General features: G+C 43.3%; 2 protein-coding genes across 5 annotated transcripts in view; one reads left to right on the forward strand and one right to left on the reverse strand.

Moving 5' to 3' along the window:
* The window catches only part of LOC114643329 (sialoadhesin-like), a 63615-nt gene extending 56895 nt beyond the window's left edge, over window positions 1-6720 (forward strand). For all 3 annotated transcript variants that reach the window (XM_051920265.1, XM_051920264.1, XM_051920266.1), the window contains 2 exons: window positions 731-806; window positions 5391-6720. In XM_051920265.1, the coding sequence (XP_051776225.1) occupies window positions 731-806; window positions 5391-5915 (601 nt within the window). In that variant the 3' untranslated portion in view covers window positions 5916-6720. The remainder of the gene's footprint in view (window positions 1-730; window positions 807-5390) is intronic.
* Window positions 6721-12883: 6163 nt separating this feature from the next.
* LOC114643328 (B-cell receptor CD22-like) overlaps window positions 12884-17054 on the reverse strand; it is a 171267-nt gene continuing 167096 nt past the window's right edge. For both annotated transcript variants that reach the window (XM_051920508.1, XM_028791922.2), the window contains exons 17-19: window positions 16121-16236; window positions 15895-15988; window positions 12884-13787 (exon numbers count right to left, since the gene is read on the reverse strand). In XM_051920508.1, the coding sequence (XP_051776468.1) occupies window positions 13575-13787; window positions 15895-15988; window positions 16121-16236 (423 nt within the window). In that variant the 3' untranslated portion in view covers window positions 12884-13574. The remainder of the gene's footprint in view (window positions 13788-15894; window positions 15989-16120; window positions 16237-17054) is intronic.

Genomic DNA, 17054 nt, shown 5'->3' on the forward strand with positions numbered 1-17054 from the left:
TTCTGTCAGGGTGGGCTTGTCTCTGTGTAACTGGTTTTGTTACCCACATCCCACATTAGCCCAGTGTGAGTAAATGAGAACACGCCCTGCCACAGACTCTGACTTCCCCGGACTGAGTACCCGATTGTGCCCACTGCTGCATGAACACGCTGCGGCCTTTAATTTAATAATAATAATAATTCATTACATTTATATAGCGCTTTTCTCAGTACTCAAAGCGCTATCCACACAGGGAGGAACCGAACCCACAATCTTCCACAGTCTCCTTACTGCAAAGCAGCAGCACTACCCACTGTGCCACCTGTGAGGACAAAAATTTAGTGAAGTGAGCCTGCTAATGGATGGATGGGTATTTCATATTTATTCACTGCTAAATCCAGTAAAAATTAAATTAATATAATAAAGTCATAAATGTTCTCTGGCAGAAGAAGACAAAGAAAATAAAAGGTGGGCCATCTGACTGGTGTAATGAGACGAGTAAAGCTAAGGCTGCACTTTCTGTTCATCTCATTCTCTAAATGAATAAAAGACGCAGACCATCAAAAGAGTCCATGAGTGTGAGAAGAAATACGCAAATTCTACTTTTATTTCTAGACATTAACCGATTCAATTTCAGAATTGCTAACCTGTTGACTCTTTCATTGTTGTCTTATTTTGACTTGTCCTGTTAGGAATACATTAGAAGCTGCTGAAGGCGTCATTAATGATTTTTATATACTCCTCTTTTAAGAAAAAGGAAGATGAAAATGGAGAACGGAAAAGAAACACAGAGCTCTGAGGGGACCGACGTGAAGAAGCCTGAGACGGTATGAAGTCTTGTTGTTTAGATAGATAGATAGATAGATAGATAGATAGATAGATAGATAGATAGATAGATAGATAGATAGATAGATAGATAGATAGATAGATAGATAGATAGATAGATAGATAGATGTGAAAGGCACTATATAAGATAGATAGATAGATAGATAGATAGATAGATAGATAGATAGATAGATAGATAGATAGATAGATAGATAGATAGATAGATAGATGTGAATGACAGTATGTAATAGGGAGAGACACATAATAAAGGCACTACATAACATGAAAGGCACTATATCACAGACAGATAATTGTAGAGATACTTATAAAAGGCAAGATATACAAGACAGATCAATCGATCCCTGTTTCTCACCAGGGAAACTACAAAAGGTCTCTCGTGTCTTTTTCCCCCTTTATTTGAGTATAGTACCCTTGACTGAGTAGAGGCTCAGATTTACAACTGCGTGGCATCAACAGTAATTCCGTGAAGCTTACATATATGAACACACAGCCACCACATTGCAGACACACAGTGGCACAGAGTGACGCCAGTTTGGGTAAAGTAATTCAATCAAATCCCATTCTAAGTGAGCTGATGGCACACTGATGAAGATCAGTTAACAGCCTGCATGGAGAAAATATCCACTTAGGGGGTCCATTGGTCATGGCAGACAAAACCAGACCTCCAGTGACCTTGGCTTGTTTTCCCAGTGTCCACCCAGACCCTAAACTGGTGTGGCTTAAACATATTGGCACAGGATGGGTGTGTGAGTGTTTGAGTGTGTGTGTTCTGTGGCAAATCCTTTTCAGTGCTGACTGGCTGAGTCAGACCAACTGGGCCGTGAAGACCGCCGATCTGTGCAGTTACTTTTCACAATGCACTTTGGGCCCCTCTGAGCGCAGCTTTTCTTGCTCGTATTTCATTTCTGTGGTGAGACTCACAGCCTTGACCCTCAGACCCTCAGACTGTAAGAACACATCTGATCGAGGCCGACTCGCACGGCTGGGCATCAGCAGAGACGCCTACTGAAGCGCAGCCCTCGACGTACACCCGAGTGACGCACCTCAGGGGGTCCTTGTTCTGCACCCTTTTTATTTAAAGACGCCTGTTTCCAGTTGCATTTGTTTTCTTTTTGACCCTCAGCGCCAGGTTGACTGACAAAAATACAAAAATAGAATTTTTAATTTGCAAGTTTACTTTTTTTTTTTTGCACAGGAAAACTACTCTATAAATAAAATTACTAAATAGAGGAACTTGTACTAGGCAGCAGCCTGGGACTTCCCTCACACCTGTTATCACGTTAGTGTCACTTTATTTATGACACTCATGTAGTAAGTGATTATCATTTTAGAATGTACTAAAGATAAATGATCTGGGCTGGTTGTAGGATTCCTGTGCCATGGTGGCCTAGTGCCAAGTCCAGGGTTGGTTCCTGCCCAGTGTTACCTAAACAGTCCCTGAAATACATGAAATGAGTGACATACTGGAGCCGTGGGCTAATCCAAGGAGATCGATGGACGGAATGGCCTCCTCTCTGTCTGTCAAATGATAATGAATGGAAGGGTGGATGACATGGAAGGAGAGACAGACAGATGGGTGAAGATGCCCGACTGACAGCCTCTAAGACCCATAGAATTAAAGGGTCTCACTAGAGCGTGACCAGTGAGGGTCCTTGTTTCCTTTGTGTTCTTGATGTTGGCCAGGACAGACTGGTTATAATAATCATAACAATAATTCTTTACATTTATATAGCACTCTTCTGACTCCTCAAAGCACTTTAGTAAGTGGAGGGCCACTTCAAGCACCACTAATGTGCAGCATCCACCTGGCAGCCATTTTGTGCCAGTACACATTATAAGCTTTGACGCAGAATGTGGACTCGTATTGCTTTGCACTTTCACCATTTTCACAGAGCACTCAGGCATAAGGTGCTGTATTAGTAGTAGAAGAACAAGAACCACAAGAAGGAAGGCTGAGATACCACATGATGAAAACAAAAAGAAAAAATTAAGACAATAAATCAGGAAATGACACAAAGGTCATTGTGATCACCAATCCACACAGATAATCTCTATCAAAAAGTCAAAGTGCCCTCTCAGACGTGGGATCCACAACTGAACATCCACTTCCTGCTACGAGGTGGACATGGTGGGACTTCCCATTTGACAGTAGAGGAAGTGACCCTACAAGTCCAGCAGCTGGCTGTCCCTGATGCAAAAGAGGTGGCAGAGTTTGCAGCCTTCAGGCTCAGAGGTGGCAGGCTTGTGGTTGCTTAAATATATGTAATCAAATTTAAATATATGTTGCGTAAATTTATGTAATCAGTATTTAATACTCAATATACAGCAACATTCATATAGCAAGTTCCATTTTTCCATTCCATTTTCCAAATTTGCTTTACTGTAGTGAGGTCTCATGCAGAAGCTTTCACGGTAAGTAACGTCACAAAGTAATTTATTAAATTTCAGGTGAGAAAGTTGGGGATTGTAAAGTTTAGTTTGAGGGGTGGGGGCGCTCTGTAGGTGCAGGTGCCCCCCCTTGCAGGTTTGGGAGCCTCTTTTGAACCCGACACCATCGATAGTCATCACCGGGATGAGCTGGACAAAGGAGGACAGCACATGAAATAAGGGGAAGGTGCAAAAGTGACCAGTGCTTTCATTAACAAAAAAAAAACAAACAGAGTCCACAGCACAGAGCTCAACGTGAATAAATAAATAAATAAATAACCCATAAAATGTGGTGAACTGATGGAGGTTAAAAATTCAAAAACAAATCCATTAAAAACGAGGAACAATCATTTAAAAAAAAAAAATTGCTTTTCCCTTTATCTGGTGGATCCTCTGCTTGTCCATCACGGGTCTTGCAGCAGAGGAGTCGCCCGATCAGCAGGTGCAGCTGACCTTCACCTGGTCCTATTGCCTTGTGTCCCAGGCTACATACAGGGTCCCTCACTGGAACCGAGATTAGGGTCCCCAATGGCCAGGACGCTCACGCTGCGGCTCTTCCTCCCCCAAGCCTCCTCAACCCCTGCTGCCTTTCCGGCCTTAAACGGCGAGCAATTCACCTTCCAGGTCACTCCTGCTCCTCAGAACTGCTCAGCTGGAGTGACCTCTTCCAACTGCCCCCACCGAGTGTCGGCCCTCCTCAGGGGCTCTTCTCCCAGCAGCCTGCTCTCTCTCGCTCTCTCTCAAGCCTGCTGCCGTTTGCTCGCATACTCCTGCACTGACTCTTTTTTTTCTCCTTCTCCTCTTCCTCCTCTTCTTCCTCTTCTTTCCTTTCTCCCACCCCTTTTCCTTCCCTCTCAAGCATTCACATTTCTCCCTTTTAAAATGGGGATGTGGCACAGATGTGACGATTACAGCTCCTGGCATCGATTACAGCCACGAGCGATTCCGCACCTGTGCACTTAAGAGCGGGACACGGGAACCGCTCTTGCCACGCTACCACACGCCACCCCCCCTTAAAGCTACGAGTACGCCGATTATTTATTGAAAGTGGCAATCAGCCGTGGACCTCACTTTACCACAGGCTCATCCTGAAGCAACAGTGTGTTATTGCTGGTAGGCATCATACATGTCAGACTATTGTCTTAGTAATGTGTTGGAAAGGCACAGAGACGTCAGGTTAATCCTCTGAATTTTCACATGGTGGTGGTCTTATCAACAGACTTAGAAAGGCTCATTTTCTAGCCACCTCAGACATGCCAAACGCCTGGCAGCAATACCTTTGACTAGAAGAGAAAGGGAAAAAATACATTTAGTACCTCAGGTGGACTCTGGTAGTACAATGTCCTTGTCTTTGGGCCACATGGTGCTCCAGCAACCTTCCAACAATGCTGGTGTTCCGACTGCTTCCAACTGAGTGTAACTGCAGAGGTCCGTCATGTAATGCCCTGACATCACGAAACACCCATCACATTAGACTTTGGTTAACATTAGGGCCCTGTGTGGGAGGGTTACCTCACTCAAAGGGTGTTTCTTGACTGACGTTGTGGCCATTACCTGATTTATGTCACAGCTATCGCAGGCTGCAGTAAGACCCTTCTCACTGTTTCAGCCCCCAATCGCATGTAATTCTGCCTGCCTGGACGACATAATCACACATCCCAGTATCTGGCAGGAGGACTAGCACCACCTACTGGCTGTCTCGTGACTCCTCAAGGATGCTGGACATCAACTTAATCCCATAAAGTTCTATTTTGGGTGGACATTGGTCCAACAACTATTCAGAGCAGGCCCAGGCTAAACACTAAAAGTCAAATCGAACACATAACTGACGGTCATAAAGACTCTTTCAGATCATTGTAGAGTTTGTTAGGGTGACATATAAAAATAAACTCCAATGACCTTGAATATTTCTTGTAATTTTCAAAATGAAGGTCTGATGATGAAAACACAGCACTATTCTGACGTGGAAGTTTAGTGTTTTTCAAAGTGCAGAGCACCACATGTGATGAAGAAGACAAGACGCTATATACTCCAGTGTCGTAGAGGCTCCATGATTTCAGTGTTCATGGACCTGAAGACAGACGCTGCGCTCCAATGACATCTGGTGTTTTTTGTTTTGTGTGTTTTTCAATGTGCAGGACACAACGAGTGAAGATGACGGCATGGCTCTCTACTCCAATAACCTGGTCTTTAACTGCGTTACAAACAAACGTGATAACTGCAAAGAAGTAAAGAAAGACAATCATCTGTATGACAACAGACTGACTTATGCTGATCCTCAAAAAAGGAAAACCCAAACTACGGCCGATCAAGGCAACATGGCACTATACTTCAATAACTGTTCCATCAATGAAAACCTTGAGGAAATCCAGGACTATGATGAAGGATTTGTAGATAATGTCACGTATGAGTTTTGTGAATTTCCAAAGGGAAAATCCCAAAGCGAAGATGAAGAACTCCAATATGCTTCGGTCAGTTTCTTCAAATTCAAAAATGGGCAGCAGGAAGACGGTGAGATGGCGAAGGACAACTCCCCGGATGTCACTGTGTACGATGTCCTCCCGTGTAAGGAGGCCGAGCACTCACCCGCTCCGGAGGACACCTGTCTGTACGCAGAGGTTAAAAAGAAAGTGAGCAGCAGCAGCAGCAGCGCGACACACTGAGGAGGAGCACACAAAGGGAATGGACTTGGGCTTCGCTGCTTCTGCTTATTCTCACGTTTCTCCTCTGCGCCACATCTCAGGACCCTCAATTATGAGAGCAAAGGGGGCAAAACGCAACCACAACCTAACTCTAAATGGCAGCACTGACACATCCAGATGAGAGAGCCCAGCTGTTAGACTGGAGGCATCATAAACTGTGAGCAAATCAAGTCCAAGAGCAGCCCTTCAACTGATACGAAATTCACCGATCCCATCAAGGGTGCTGCTCAACAGGAACCTGATCAGGTAACGACAACTGTAAAATTGATCAGATATTAATAATTATGAAATACCAGTAGAGGGGCCTTTCACACTCACCTTCAACATGGAAGTGTACCGTAGGCCACCCAACTGAGTGGACACCATGGAGGATTAGCTAGGACAGTTACACAGCCACTGGTTCACAGTTTCCATACTCTTCACATTTCCAAGCCTCGTCCATCCAGTGGTGTATGAAGGAAGGGCCCTGGTGTGAAAGAATAAATTGGGTTTCTCTTGTGTGAAATGAAATTCAAACCAACTAACGGATGAGCAACATCAAAGTGATACGTCAGCATATAAGAGCCATAGAAGTCCAAAAGTCAGAATTTCGCTTAATGGATTTATGGGAATGAAAACACTAGGGACCTTTTCACTCCAGCCCTATTCCTAGTAGACCATCACCTTAATGAGGACCTGCCCCAGAGTGCTCTGGACCTCCAACTGGACCACAGGCTCACCTTCCAACAGGACCAAGCAAAGTCAACACAGGAGTGGCTGTGGTCAGGGCCCTCTTAACAGAATCAAAGCCCCCTGTTTTGATAGCAAAATAGAAACATACCCAGGCATCAGGAAAAAACGTTGGCCCCTATGCTCATGGAGCCCCCGGGCAATTGCCCAGCGTGCCCATGCATTAAGACAGCCCTGGCTTGGGTCTACCCTGTGAATGTCTGTAAGTGGCACCTCCAGAGCCTGGTGGAACACCTCAGTAGAGCCCTAAAACAACAGAACACCAAAGGTCTCCATCCAAACTGACTGAGTTTGAGAGACGAATGGCAGAAATCCTCCAAACTCAGGAGTGTCAAGCTTGTCACGTCAGGCCAAAGGAGTCGCTGGGCTGGAATGGCTGCCACAGCCTAGCACTGCGTAAACCCTCCGCGTACTCGAGTGTCCAAGTGAGATTTGCAATAATTTCTTCAATTGTGTTTCTGCTTTGTCGCTCTGGGGTATTGAGTGTTGTTTGATAAGATTAAAGAAACTGAAATGACTTCAGCACAAGGCTGCAACGTAAAAACGTGTGTAAGAAGTGAAGAGGACTTTCTGAAGGTGCTGTATAATTAACAGATGGATAAATACGTCGAAAAGGCACTTTAAACAACTGCAGTGACGTTTGTAACGTAACTCAAATTCAGACCCGGAGTCCCACCAAGTCTTCAGATTTTTAGTTCCTACCCAATTCTGCAATCAGGCAAATGGACGACTCCTTTACTTGAACATACTGTTGTTACATTTTCTTCATTTTTTCCGTGTCAATATAAAAATTCTCTTTCACGGTTTTAAACATTTTTTGTGCATGGTTTCCAATTTTCACTGCAAAGATAATTGAATTTTCCCGAAGCTTGTGTGTGAGCGTTTTTTATTAAAGTGTTTGCTTGTTGATTCATCCACTAATGTAGCTGCTCAGTTTCTCTATTTAAGGGAATTTGTTATTTATGCTGATGTTTACGGTCAATTAACTCTATTTGGGATAAGGAAGAATTTCATTGAATTTAGACAACAATCTGTTTATAAGAAAAGTCATTTTTAAAATGCAAAGAAACTTCATACAGCGAGCCTTTGTGTCAGGATGCTGCTTCCCAAATTCTGCCTGCGATTTTCCTTTTCAAATGGCAGCCACGGCGTGAAATCCTTCCTGAGGTAACGACACATGAAGTCACTCAGCTCACTCCATACACGCTTGTTACCCTCACTCATCACTCTGTGTTGATATGGGGGGAATATGACAATCAGTGCCAGTCGTTTGGAACCCTAGGCGGAGTTGGGGGGTCCAGGGGGTGCACCCGTTGACAGCAAGTTCACACCTCACAACAACTCGCTCAAAGCTCAGTTCACACCAATTAAAATGAATACATTCACGTTCATAGGTCCTCATTTCAATTTTGAACTCGTTCATGTTCAGTGCATTTTGTATTTTTTACCGAGTCGGAATAAATGACCACTGAGTTTACTTTTTTCAATTTTGCGTGCCTTATATTAGGCTATTACATAAATAAAATACAATAATTCTGAAGACTTTTGTATTTAAATACACTTTATTGAGTTATACCCAGCAACAAGCACATGTAACCATTGTGGCAGACAGCTGGGGATCCTGCCCAACTGGGAGGCCTGGAAGGTGGAAGGACCGGAAGAGGGACAATTCCTCCCGAGGGCAGCTCACCCTGTGGGGGGCTGTGGCCACCACCAGGGGGCGCCCGGATGATTACAGAGCCTTGGACTGCAGCACTTCTGCCACACTAGGAAGAGCTGCCAGAACAGGAACCAAGGAGGCAGAGGACGGAACTTGCAAGAAGAAGAGTAGAGGCAGCAGAAGAATAAAGAAAAGAAAAGAAAGAGGAACGGACTGTGAGCTGTTAATAGCTGATTAGTACATTGTGTGGTGCTGTAAAGAATATTAAACGTGTGTGCTTTTGGACTTCTGTGGTCTGTCTGTCTGTGTAAAGGGGCTGAACTTCCACACCATGGATGCTAATATCCTCTGTAATAAATAAACAGAGTCGTGTAAAGGTTTGGGGTTTTTAGCCCCATATACTGTAACAAAATTTTTTCCGTCTTGGTGGCTGCCTAGTCGACCGTGACCGCCTGGAGCTCGTTCGCCAAAGTTTGGAGAACTATGTTGAGGTCCTGCCCTTTGGACATTTCAGGCACTATCCTGCCGACTACGCCAACTGTAATAAATAAACAGAGTCATGTAAAGGTTTGGGGTTTTTAGCCCCGTATACTGCAACAAAATTTTTACGGTCAGTAGTTCAAAATAACTCAAAGACATAGAAGGAAGGGTAGACGGACATTTTATGGGGATGGACTGGAAATTAAACGGTGGGATGCTGGGAAAATCGTGGTGCTGGATGGGTAGCTGATGTCATCACAGGGGGACCAGAGGAAATAAAGGAACCCGGAAGTGCAGTGGCTCTTTGGATCGTCTGGGTGGTATTATGGTGGCGGAGCCTCGTTCTTTCTGAAGGAATAAAAAGAGAGAGGTTAGTATGCTGCCGTTGTCCCCTGGCACGACTTGTCACGGTGCGTGTTGGGTCCTTAAACTATTCCCCATGCACGCATGCGTGACACCTCCCAGTCAAAAAAGAAATTAAATAGATGCAAGTATACATATAAATTAGCACTCTGTTTCCAACTGTGTGATACAAATGGTGCAGGTCAGCGTTTCACAACCTTTAAGTATTTGTGACCCGAGTTTTTATAACAGTTTTAATCGTGCCTCCCTAACGTTTTTTTGAAACCCCAATAAAATTTATTCCTATATTTTTTGCTGCCGATACACCACTACAAGTTTAAAATTTCCCTACGAATAGCGATATTACGCCACATATGGCAACATTCTCACCCCCTTTTTTGTTACTTCACAGTTTGAGAACCGCTGGTGTAGGTGAACTAACGTATTACGCTGTTGGTCAAAATTCACGTCACATATTGCATGTCCATCGGGGAAAATTATAAAGTGGCCTCTTGAAGTTCAACGTTTTCCTAAAAGTGAAAGTGAAGCTTCACTGCATGCTCGTGTCAGCGGGGGTGCACTAGACACAGACAGCGCCTATTTGATTTGACGTTATTTTTTCCAAATACAAATAAATGTCAAAAAATTTGCACAAAATCCGAATATCGAATATTCGAATTCGGCACCACCCCTACATTATGGGTTAAGGCAAAATGTTTAATCTGGACCTAACCCAGATCGAGAATGTCACGTAAAAGTGAACTAGCTCAAGTTCAAGTTCTTCACTTGCAAATACGTTACGTTAAGTTCTTAGACAAATGAACGCTCTCTTTTGAACTCGTTCATGCACAACGCTGGCCCTTGAGTTACCAAAAGGTCCATTGTGTTGACAGGTGAGGACGTGGAAAGGTCCAGAGTGTCACTTGAGGTACATTAAAGGGGCCCCTCAGAGTCCATCCAGTCACATTAGACTTCGAGGACTGTGTGTGGGGGGTCCCCCTTGATGACTTTAATAGATGGTGTCCCCCATGTGGGGCTCTAATGGACTGACGGGCTCTGATTACAAGGCCTCTGCTAGCCTTGACTGCTCCTCTTTTTCACTTTTTGCTGAGTCACCAGCAGTTTCTCAGCTTTATCAAAGTTTGTTAAAACTCCCTGCTTGTGATTCTGAAAGCCCTCGCTACTCGGCCCTGCTTTCGTGAATTATGAGTTTTATTTCTTTATCGATACATTTGTGTATTTCAATGAGACGGCCTCTCGGTGTGCATTTGTCAGCGTGAGATTTACGGATGAAGAATTCAGGAGGTGCAGCGGCCGCCGTTGTGAAAGTCGCAGTAAAAACAGACTCAGCAGACTGAGCCGCCTGAGCGTTTGTGTTATTTTGAGAGACTTTTGCTTCCTTTTCTGCTTTCTTTTTTGGGAAATCTGGTGTCCCACCACATACGTCTTGCAAAATATGCCCAGGCTGTTCCTTTTTCATTCCTTGCTTCTTTCCAGGCTGGCTGTTGAAAACTAAAGGACTCAAAGTGAAAGTCATTCAAAAGGTTTATGACAGACATATCAATAAAGGGACATTTTTTAATTCCTGGAGATCACAAAACACACAGAAGGTCGATGAACAAACAAAGATAATAATAATAATAATAATAATAATAATAATAATAATAATAATAATTATGATGAAGGTCCTGCAGTCTTTCGCTCGTCGCAGGTTTTTGCCCTGAATTATCTAATGGGGTGGCTTTCCCAATGTGCCTGTTATAAATCAGGGGGCTTTGTTAATATCTTTTACGTCAAATACACATTTCCTGCTGGCTCTTTTGTGGTTTAACGAGGACTCCAAACACCAGAGGATGTTGGTTTTGTTTTCATTATTTAACCACAAGGAAATAGAATTTTATTATCATTAATAGTCATGTGACCTGTCAAAGACAAGTAATAGAATACATTTCAAAATATTTGATACCTCTGGCCTTACGTGTACCCGCAGCGCCTTTCCTCGATATCCGCGTGTGTCTGACCCTCTCTTGACTGCTGTGCCCTCTTTCTCGAGCACATTCCCGTAAACCCTGCTTCTCAGACTCTGTCGGAATTTGCGAGGCTCCATTTTTACCTCCTGGTCACTTTTATAATCCCTGTCTTTGAACGGTGACTCTCGGCGTACCTCCTATGACTTTCTTTCTTCTTCTGTGTCTCACCTCACACTTTCTGTTTCAAGTGTGTCACCAAAGCTAAACTGACCAATAAGATTGCTCCTAGGGATCACACGCACATATAGATAGACCTTAGCATTTTATTATATAGTAGATCTTTCGTGTCTTCATTTTCAACCTCTGAAAACTGAAACTTTTGATAAACAGTCATATACATCTGAATGTGGCAGCTGAGAGTTGCTTTGTGGATAAGAGTTTTCAAAATGAGGACTCTACTCATGCTCTGATTGGTTCGTGCTTATTACCTGGTCCTTCTCTGATTGGATCTTGCTCATTACAACGTCTCATGCCCTGATTGGTTACCCTACACAGAAGAAAAGCATTTTCAGTCCTCTTAGTGTGAGCAGAGATACTTTATTGAAAATGTTAGTGCGGATGGAGATCGTTTTTTATTTTTAAACGACATTTTTAGATTAAATGTAGCAGTACTGACCTTACCTATGTGATCAGAGTCTTTTGGACATCAGCTCTTAGCTGGTCTTCTCCCAGATGTTTATGGTGTCCCATGTAGATTTATAATGGAGGATTTTATGTATTGCAGTTGTCATCCCATGACTGTTGATCATTGTCTTATTTGTATTTCACAAGAAACAATTATTTCCTATTGTTATGGACACCAAACTCTCTATCTATCTATCTATCTATCTATCTATCTATCTATCTATCTATCTATCTATCTATCTATCTATCTATCTATCTATCTATCTATCTATCTATCTATCATGGTTGAGGGAAGACATCAGGAACTCCAAAAATTGCTGGTGTGCCAGCTGGTTTAATGCTAAACCCAAAGCACAAAAGAACACAAAGGCACAAAATAACTGAAACAACAGCCAATGGACACCTCAGAATAAGGAACACCGCTCAGTAGAGCAGGTCTGGTGTGGTGGAATTCCATCCTGTATGATCAGCTGTGGTCCAAGTGAGACACCTCCTTACAGGGGTGGTCTACTTTTATTGGACTCCAACCGTAAGGGGAGAAGTCAGTTGTCCTAATGGAGCATCTTCTCAGCAGTGTAGATAAGAAAAGAGGTGATACTGTTAGCGACAGCGCCTCCTCCTGTCCCAGAGTGGAAGTACATACCTCTGGCGTGACTAGAAGAGGATCCTCTGACATGCACATGTGACACTGTCTATCTTTTATACTGCCTTTTAAATCTGTCAGTGTAAGATACCACATACTATATCCTTCATAGCCACACTGAGATTTTGTAGTTGATGAATTTATTTATTTACATTTTTTCCTTCGTGGCTTCTTTGCAGTTGTAGGAGTGACAGTACAGGATGGTGACTAAGGCACCGAACCTTGAACTCCAAGGTTGCTGGTTCAGTTTACTCTGTCGCCCTTAGTGAGTCACTAAATGTGATCAACGAGTAAATGTTAACCTTAACAACTTGTAACAAACCCTGGTATTGTAAGGTAGCCAAATATTTAATACCAAATCGTGTTCCTCGTTTGAAATGGGTTGAAATCTAAATAATCAAAGTAGACCTCTGTGTTAACATTTGTAGTGTACCATGTATCTTTTTAATGTATGTAGTAATAAAATACATTGTATCTGTCATTCCAACAGATGGCACATCATAAACATTTGTAGAAATAAAATGCATTATTACAAATGTCAGTGATGCGCCACCTGTTACATATGTCTCTGTTATATGCCATTTGGTATGGGATGCATAATAGCAGTGTTAATGCTTGTGATGCACCAACTGATGGAATGAAAAATACAATGTATTTTATTGCTACAGATATTGGTGATGTGCCATCTGTTGGAATGACAGAAACACAGCAAGCAGACAAACACACAGAGCTACACAGACACTAAAAATTTTTTATTAACATGGGTGGTAAGACTCGGGCATATTGTTTAATGCCTCATTTGAACGTGCGTTTGAAACAAACCAAGTAAGAAATCATCCTAGTGCTTTAAGAACAGAGTTTTACATTCCACAAAAGACGTCCAGCCCTTCAAGTTCCCACGTGCATATCAAGGAATTATTATGTGGCAGAAAACATACAAGATGGCACAGATAGAACTGGCGTTGTAAAAACAGTGGGAGAAAGGAAGCAGCTCATATAAGCCAAGAAAATGCCAAGCTCTGTTTAACACAAGAAAGCTGCGGCGGCACAGATGCCAACTGCGGAGGCCGCTCAGTCGTCCCCATTCCAGGATTTCATTTTTCGTGTTGTGCTCACAGCCTGATGGCGGAGTACACGGTCTTTTTGCTTTCATCCTCAGAGCTGGACTCCGATTCCCACTCCAGGTTCTTTTTTTTGGTGCGGTACGCCGTCACAGTGGAATAGTGTAAATCCTCTGAAGCTCTAGCAGCCCCATCATGTCCGGTGGGCTTCTCTTGACAGGCTTGTAGAGGCATCTTAACATTTTCATAATCCGACTTGTCTTTCTATTAAAATGAAAAAAAATAAAAATTTACTATGAAAGTAAATCTGAGCAGTGCCACCTTCACATCTAGCCAGCTGGGGTCTTGAAGACTAACCACAAAGTGCAGCAGCACCATTGACATCAAAGCAAATTAGTGTTTGAAACCCCTCAGTGCAGAGTCTCAACTGTGTGGACAACTGTGTGAAACTGATGGCAGCTGAAGACGTACGGCTTTGTATGGGGACCTGGGGGCTCAGTGAAGTGAAAACCTCTTCTCAGATTTGCTGAATTCAGAGTGGCAGGGTGCCAGAGCTGATGTAGGCAGCACATGGTAGCAAACCGCCTTGGATAAACTATTAATCTATCACAGGAATCACCAATGTGAGGACATGGGAGGAAAACCCGCTCAGATGTGTCGCAGTTTGAAGATTTGAGTGGTGGTGGTGAACTGTCAGTGGGAGGTCACAAACCCACATTAATAATAAATAATAATAATAATATTACATTTTATTCATATAGAATCCTTCACATGCGCAGACTCCAGCTCAGAGTTGAGTGCCTTGCAGCTCAAGCTAAAATTGAGAGCTCTATACGTCAACCACGCAGATCCTACCTCTGACTACTGTGAGTGCGGCACCTCCTGGTGACGTCAGCCTCCACGTCCTCTTAACAGCGTCGTCACTGCAGTCCACCCATCCAAGGTGCAAATCCCATTGCCGTTACCAGTTGGCCAAGTCTGAACATTTGCAGTGTGATAAGCTGTCGATGGGCAGATGCAAACCCGTAGTCTCTGGCTCAGAGGTGAGCAGCACCTTGCAGTGTGAGCTAACATGGAGAACTCTATCCGTCAGCTACACAGAGCCAATACGGTGAACACTGTGAGTGATATGCCTTCTGATGACGTCAACTGATCTTTTTGTTTCAGCTCCTACCTCTTTGCAGTGAATCGTCACTATACCCTACCTGTCCACAGTGCAAATCCCACGTTTGTCACCAATCGTCTCAGTTCAGAAATTTGTGCTGTGGTGAACTGTTAGTGGGCAGTGGTGAACCTGCGATGTCAAATTCTAGAAGAAAACCCGATCTAAATCCATTAAGTAGTTCTCTCGTTCGCTAGCTAAGCAAATGTAAGGCTGGCACATGAGCAAGGAGGTCCCCATCCCCTCCTCTCGGCCCCCTGTGTTTCAGATTCGTACAAATAAATTGGTCCCGCAAGCGAACTATGATACTTAGCATGATGAGAGAAGTCTCAAAATCAACTGGAAGGTTCAAGCAAATTATACGAAAAAAAACCCAGCTAAATCTGTTAATCTCTCATGAAAAGCGGACAGACAGACAGACAGACAGACAGATGTTGGATTTTATATACATAGATTACTTCTCTCAAATTGTAACATCATCACTTTACTCATTATGTCCTGGACAAAGTCATCTCATCAATAATATATTTCTACGTTACTCTCTAAAGTCATTGTAAGGGAGGGAATCCCTGCCCGGATGGACTCCCTTCGCTTAACTGGCCAGAAGCCCCACATAGCCAATGAGCAGAATGAGTAGTAGGGTAGCAGAAGATGCCAGTGCAGAAGTGGGCACGCTAGGGTCCCGAAACGGTGGTATCAAAGAACAACACCCAGTCAGGAGGCCAGTGTGACAGGAGGACAACGGGAGATAAGGTTTCTGACCTTTTTTTTGAGAACAATATTTGTCTCACATCTTACACTGACGACTGTGTCTCTTGACTTCCTGGTTTTGACTTTTTTTCTGTCCCATGCTTGTGTCCTGGTGCTGGCTGACTAAACTATTAAAAGGTCGAGTTATGCCAGGCCATCTCCTAATCATAAACAACTTTAACCAAAAAGTCGAGCAAAGGTCCTGTGTTAAGGGGTTACGGTGGTCATGTTACAGTTTTATTTCATTGAGTAATCCTTTTTATTTTATGAATTTAGCTAATCTTTTCAGAGTCTAAATTATGGGATGATTTACTCCTAGAGTCTTTTCTTTTAGCTCTTTCTTTCACAACAGCTCATATATACCAATCAAATATGCTGTGTGAAGACCTTAGGTTATTCATAACTGAATATTTCTTAACTTAAACCATTAGAAGAATATGAGTCCAGTCAAGCGTTTACCTGTTTGTCATTCAAAGGTTTCTGCAGTTTGCTGTAAATATTGGAAGGCGACCCTGAACCTTTATGACTGTTATCTTCCTTTTTCCCTGGCAATCTAAGAAAAAAGAACAACAACAATAAATCTAAAAATGTAACGTGAATGGACCAATCTTTGTTTTTCTGTTCAGTTATTATTTACACTGTGAGCCACATGGACTGCAGAATCGCTTTTAAGAATGAAACTCACTCTTCCTTCTCTCTGTGTTCACTGTGGAATGGCAGAGAAACATAATTAAGAGTGTCGTTGTTGTAAGTCGGTTTCTTCTTAACATCCGAATGAAGATTTTCATTTAATTCTCTGGCCTGTAATTACAAAGCAGAAGAGTCCGAGAGGTCAGGTTAGGTTAGGTCGGGGAGCCGCACCCACCACACCACGAAACAGCTTGGTGTCCTGGTTAGCAATCCCCCAGGCAGTCACGGGGTCAAAGTCCCACCATCCGGAAATGACCCTCTATCTGCCAGAGCCAGGCGTTATGTGGGCGTCCCCTTGGCCTGGTCCCACTGCTTGTGAGGACCGAGGGGACCACAGACCATAATACTGCCTACTTGTCTCAAAGCTTCACCAAGGTGAAATCCTAGGAGCTTACAACCACTGCAAATGATTACGATTAGGAAGACCATAAACTTAACTTAAGATTAAGCTTGATAGTTTTGTGAAAAAGTGGAATATTAATGTAAATCCTGGATTTTACTTCATTTTCACTGCAAGATTTAAACGTAAGCAGCTGGACCCCTCGGCTATTGTGATGCTCCTTACAAGCTCATCTCCACTACTGGACTTTTTACCAAGATGCTCTACCACCTATATGAATGAGCAGGCTTGTCTCCATTAAATCATTCAGATCGCTCATGTAACCAGCTGGAACTCAACTGAAAATAAATACACTACAATGGTCAAACGTTATGGACACCTGACCATCACACCTACAGTATATGAACTTCTTGGACATTCCATTCCTAAACCAGGAGCATTAATAAGGAGTTGGACAAGTAGGGTCCACCTTTCAATGGCCGTGCCCAAGCCCTGCCATTATCCCTCCTTCACCACATATTACAGTAGACGTTCTGGAAGGTACCATAGTCCTGGCCTCCACCAAACCCAGATTCGTCCACAGTGAGGT

Source organism: Erpetoichthys calabaricus, chromosome 17, assembly GCF_900747795.2.
Source record: "Erpetoichthys calabaricus chromosome 17, fErpCal1.3, whole genome shotgun sequence".
NCBI classification, from domain to species: domain Eukaryota; kingdom Metazoa; phylum Chordata; class Cladistia; order Polypteriformes; family Polypteridae; genus Erpetoichthys; species Erpetoichthys calabaricus.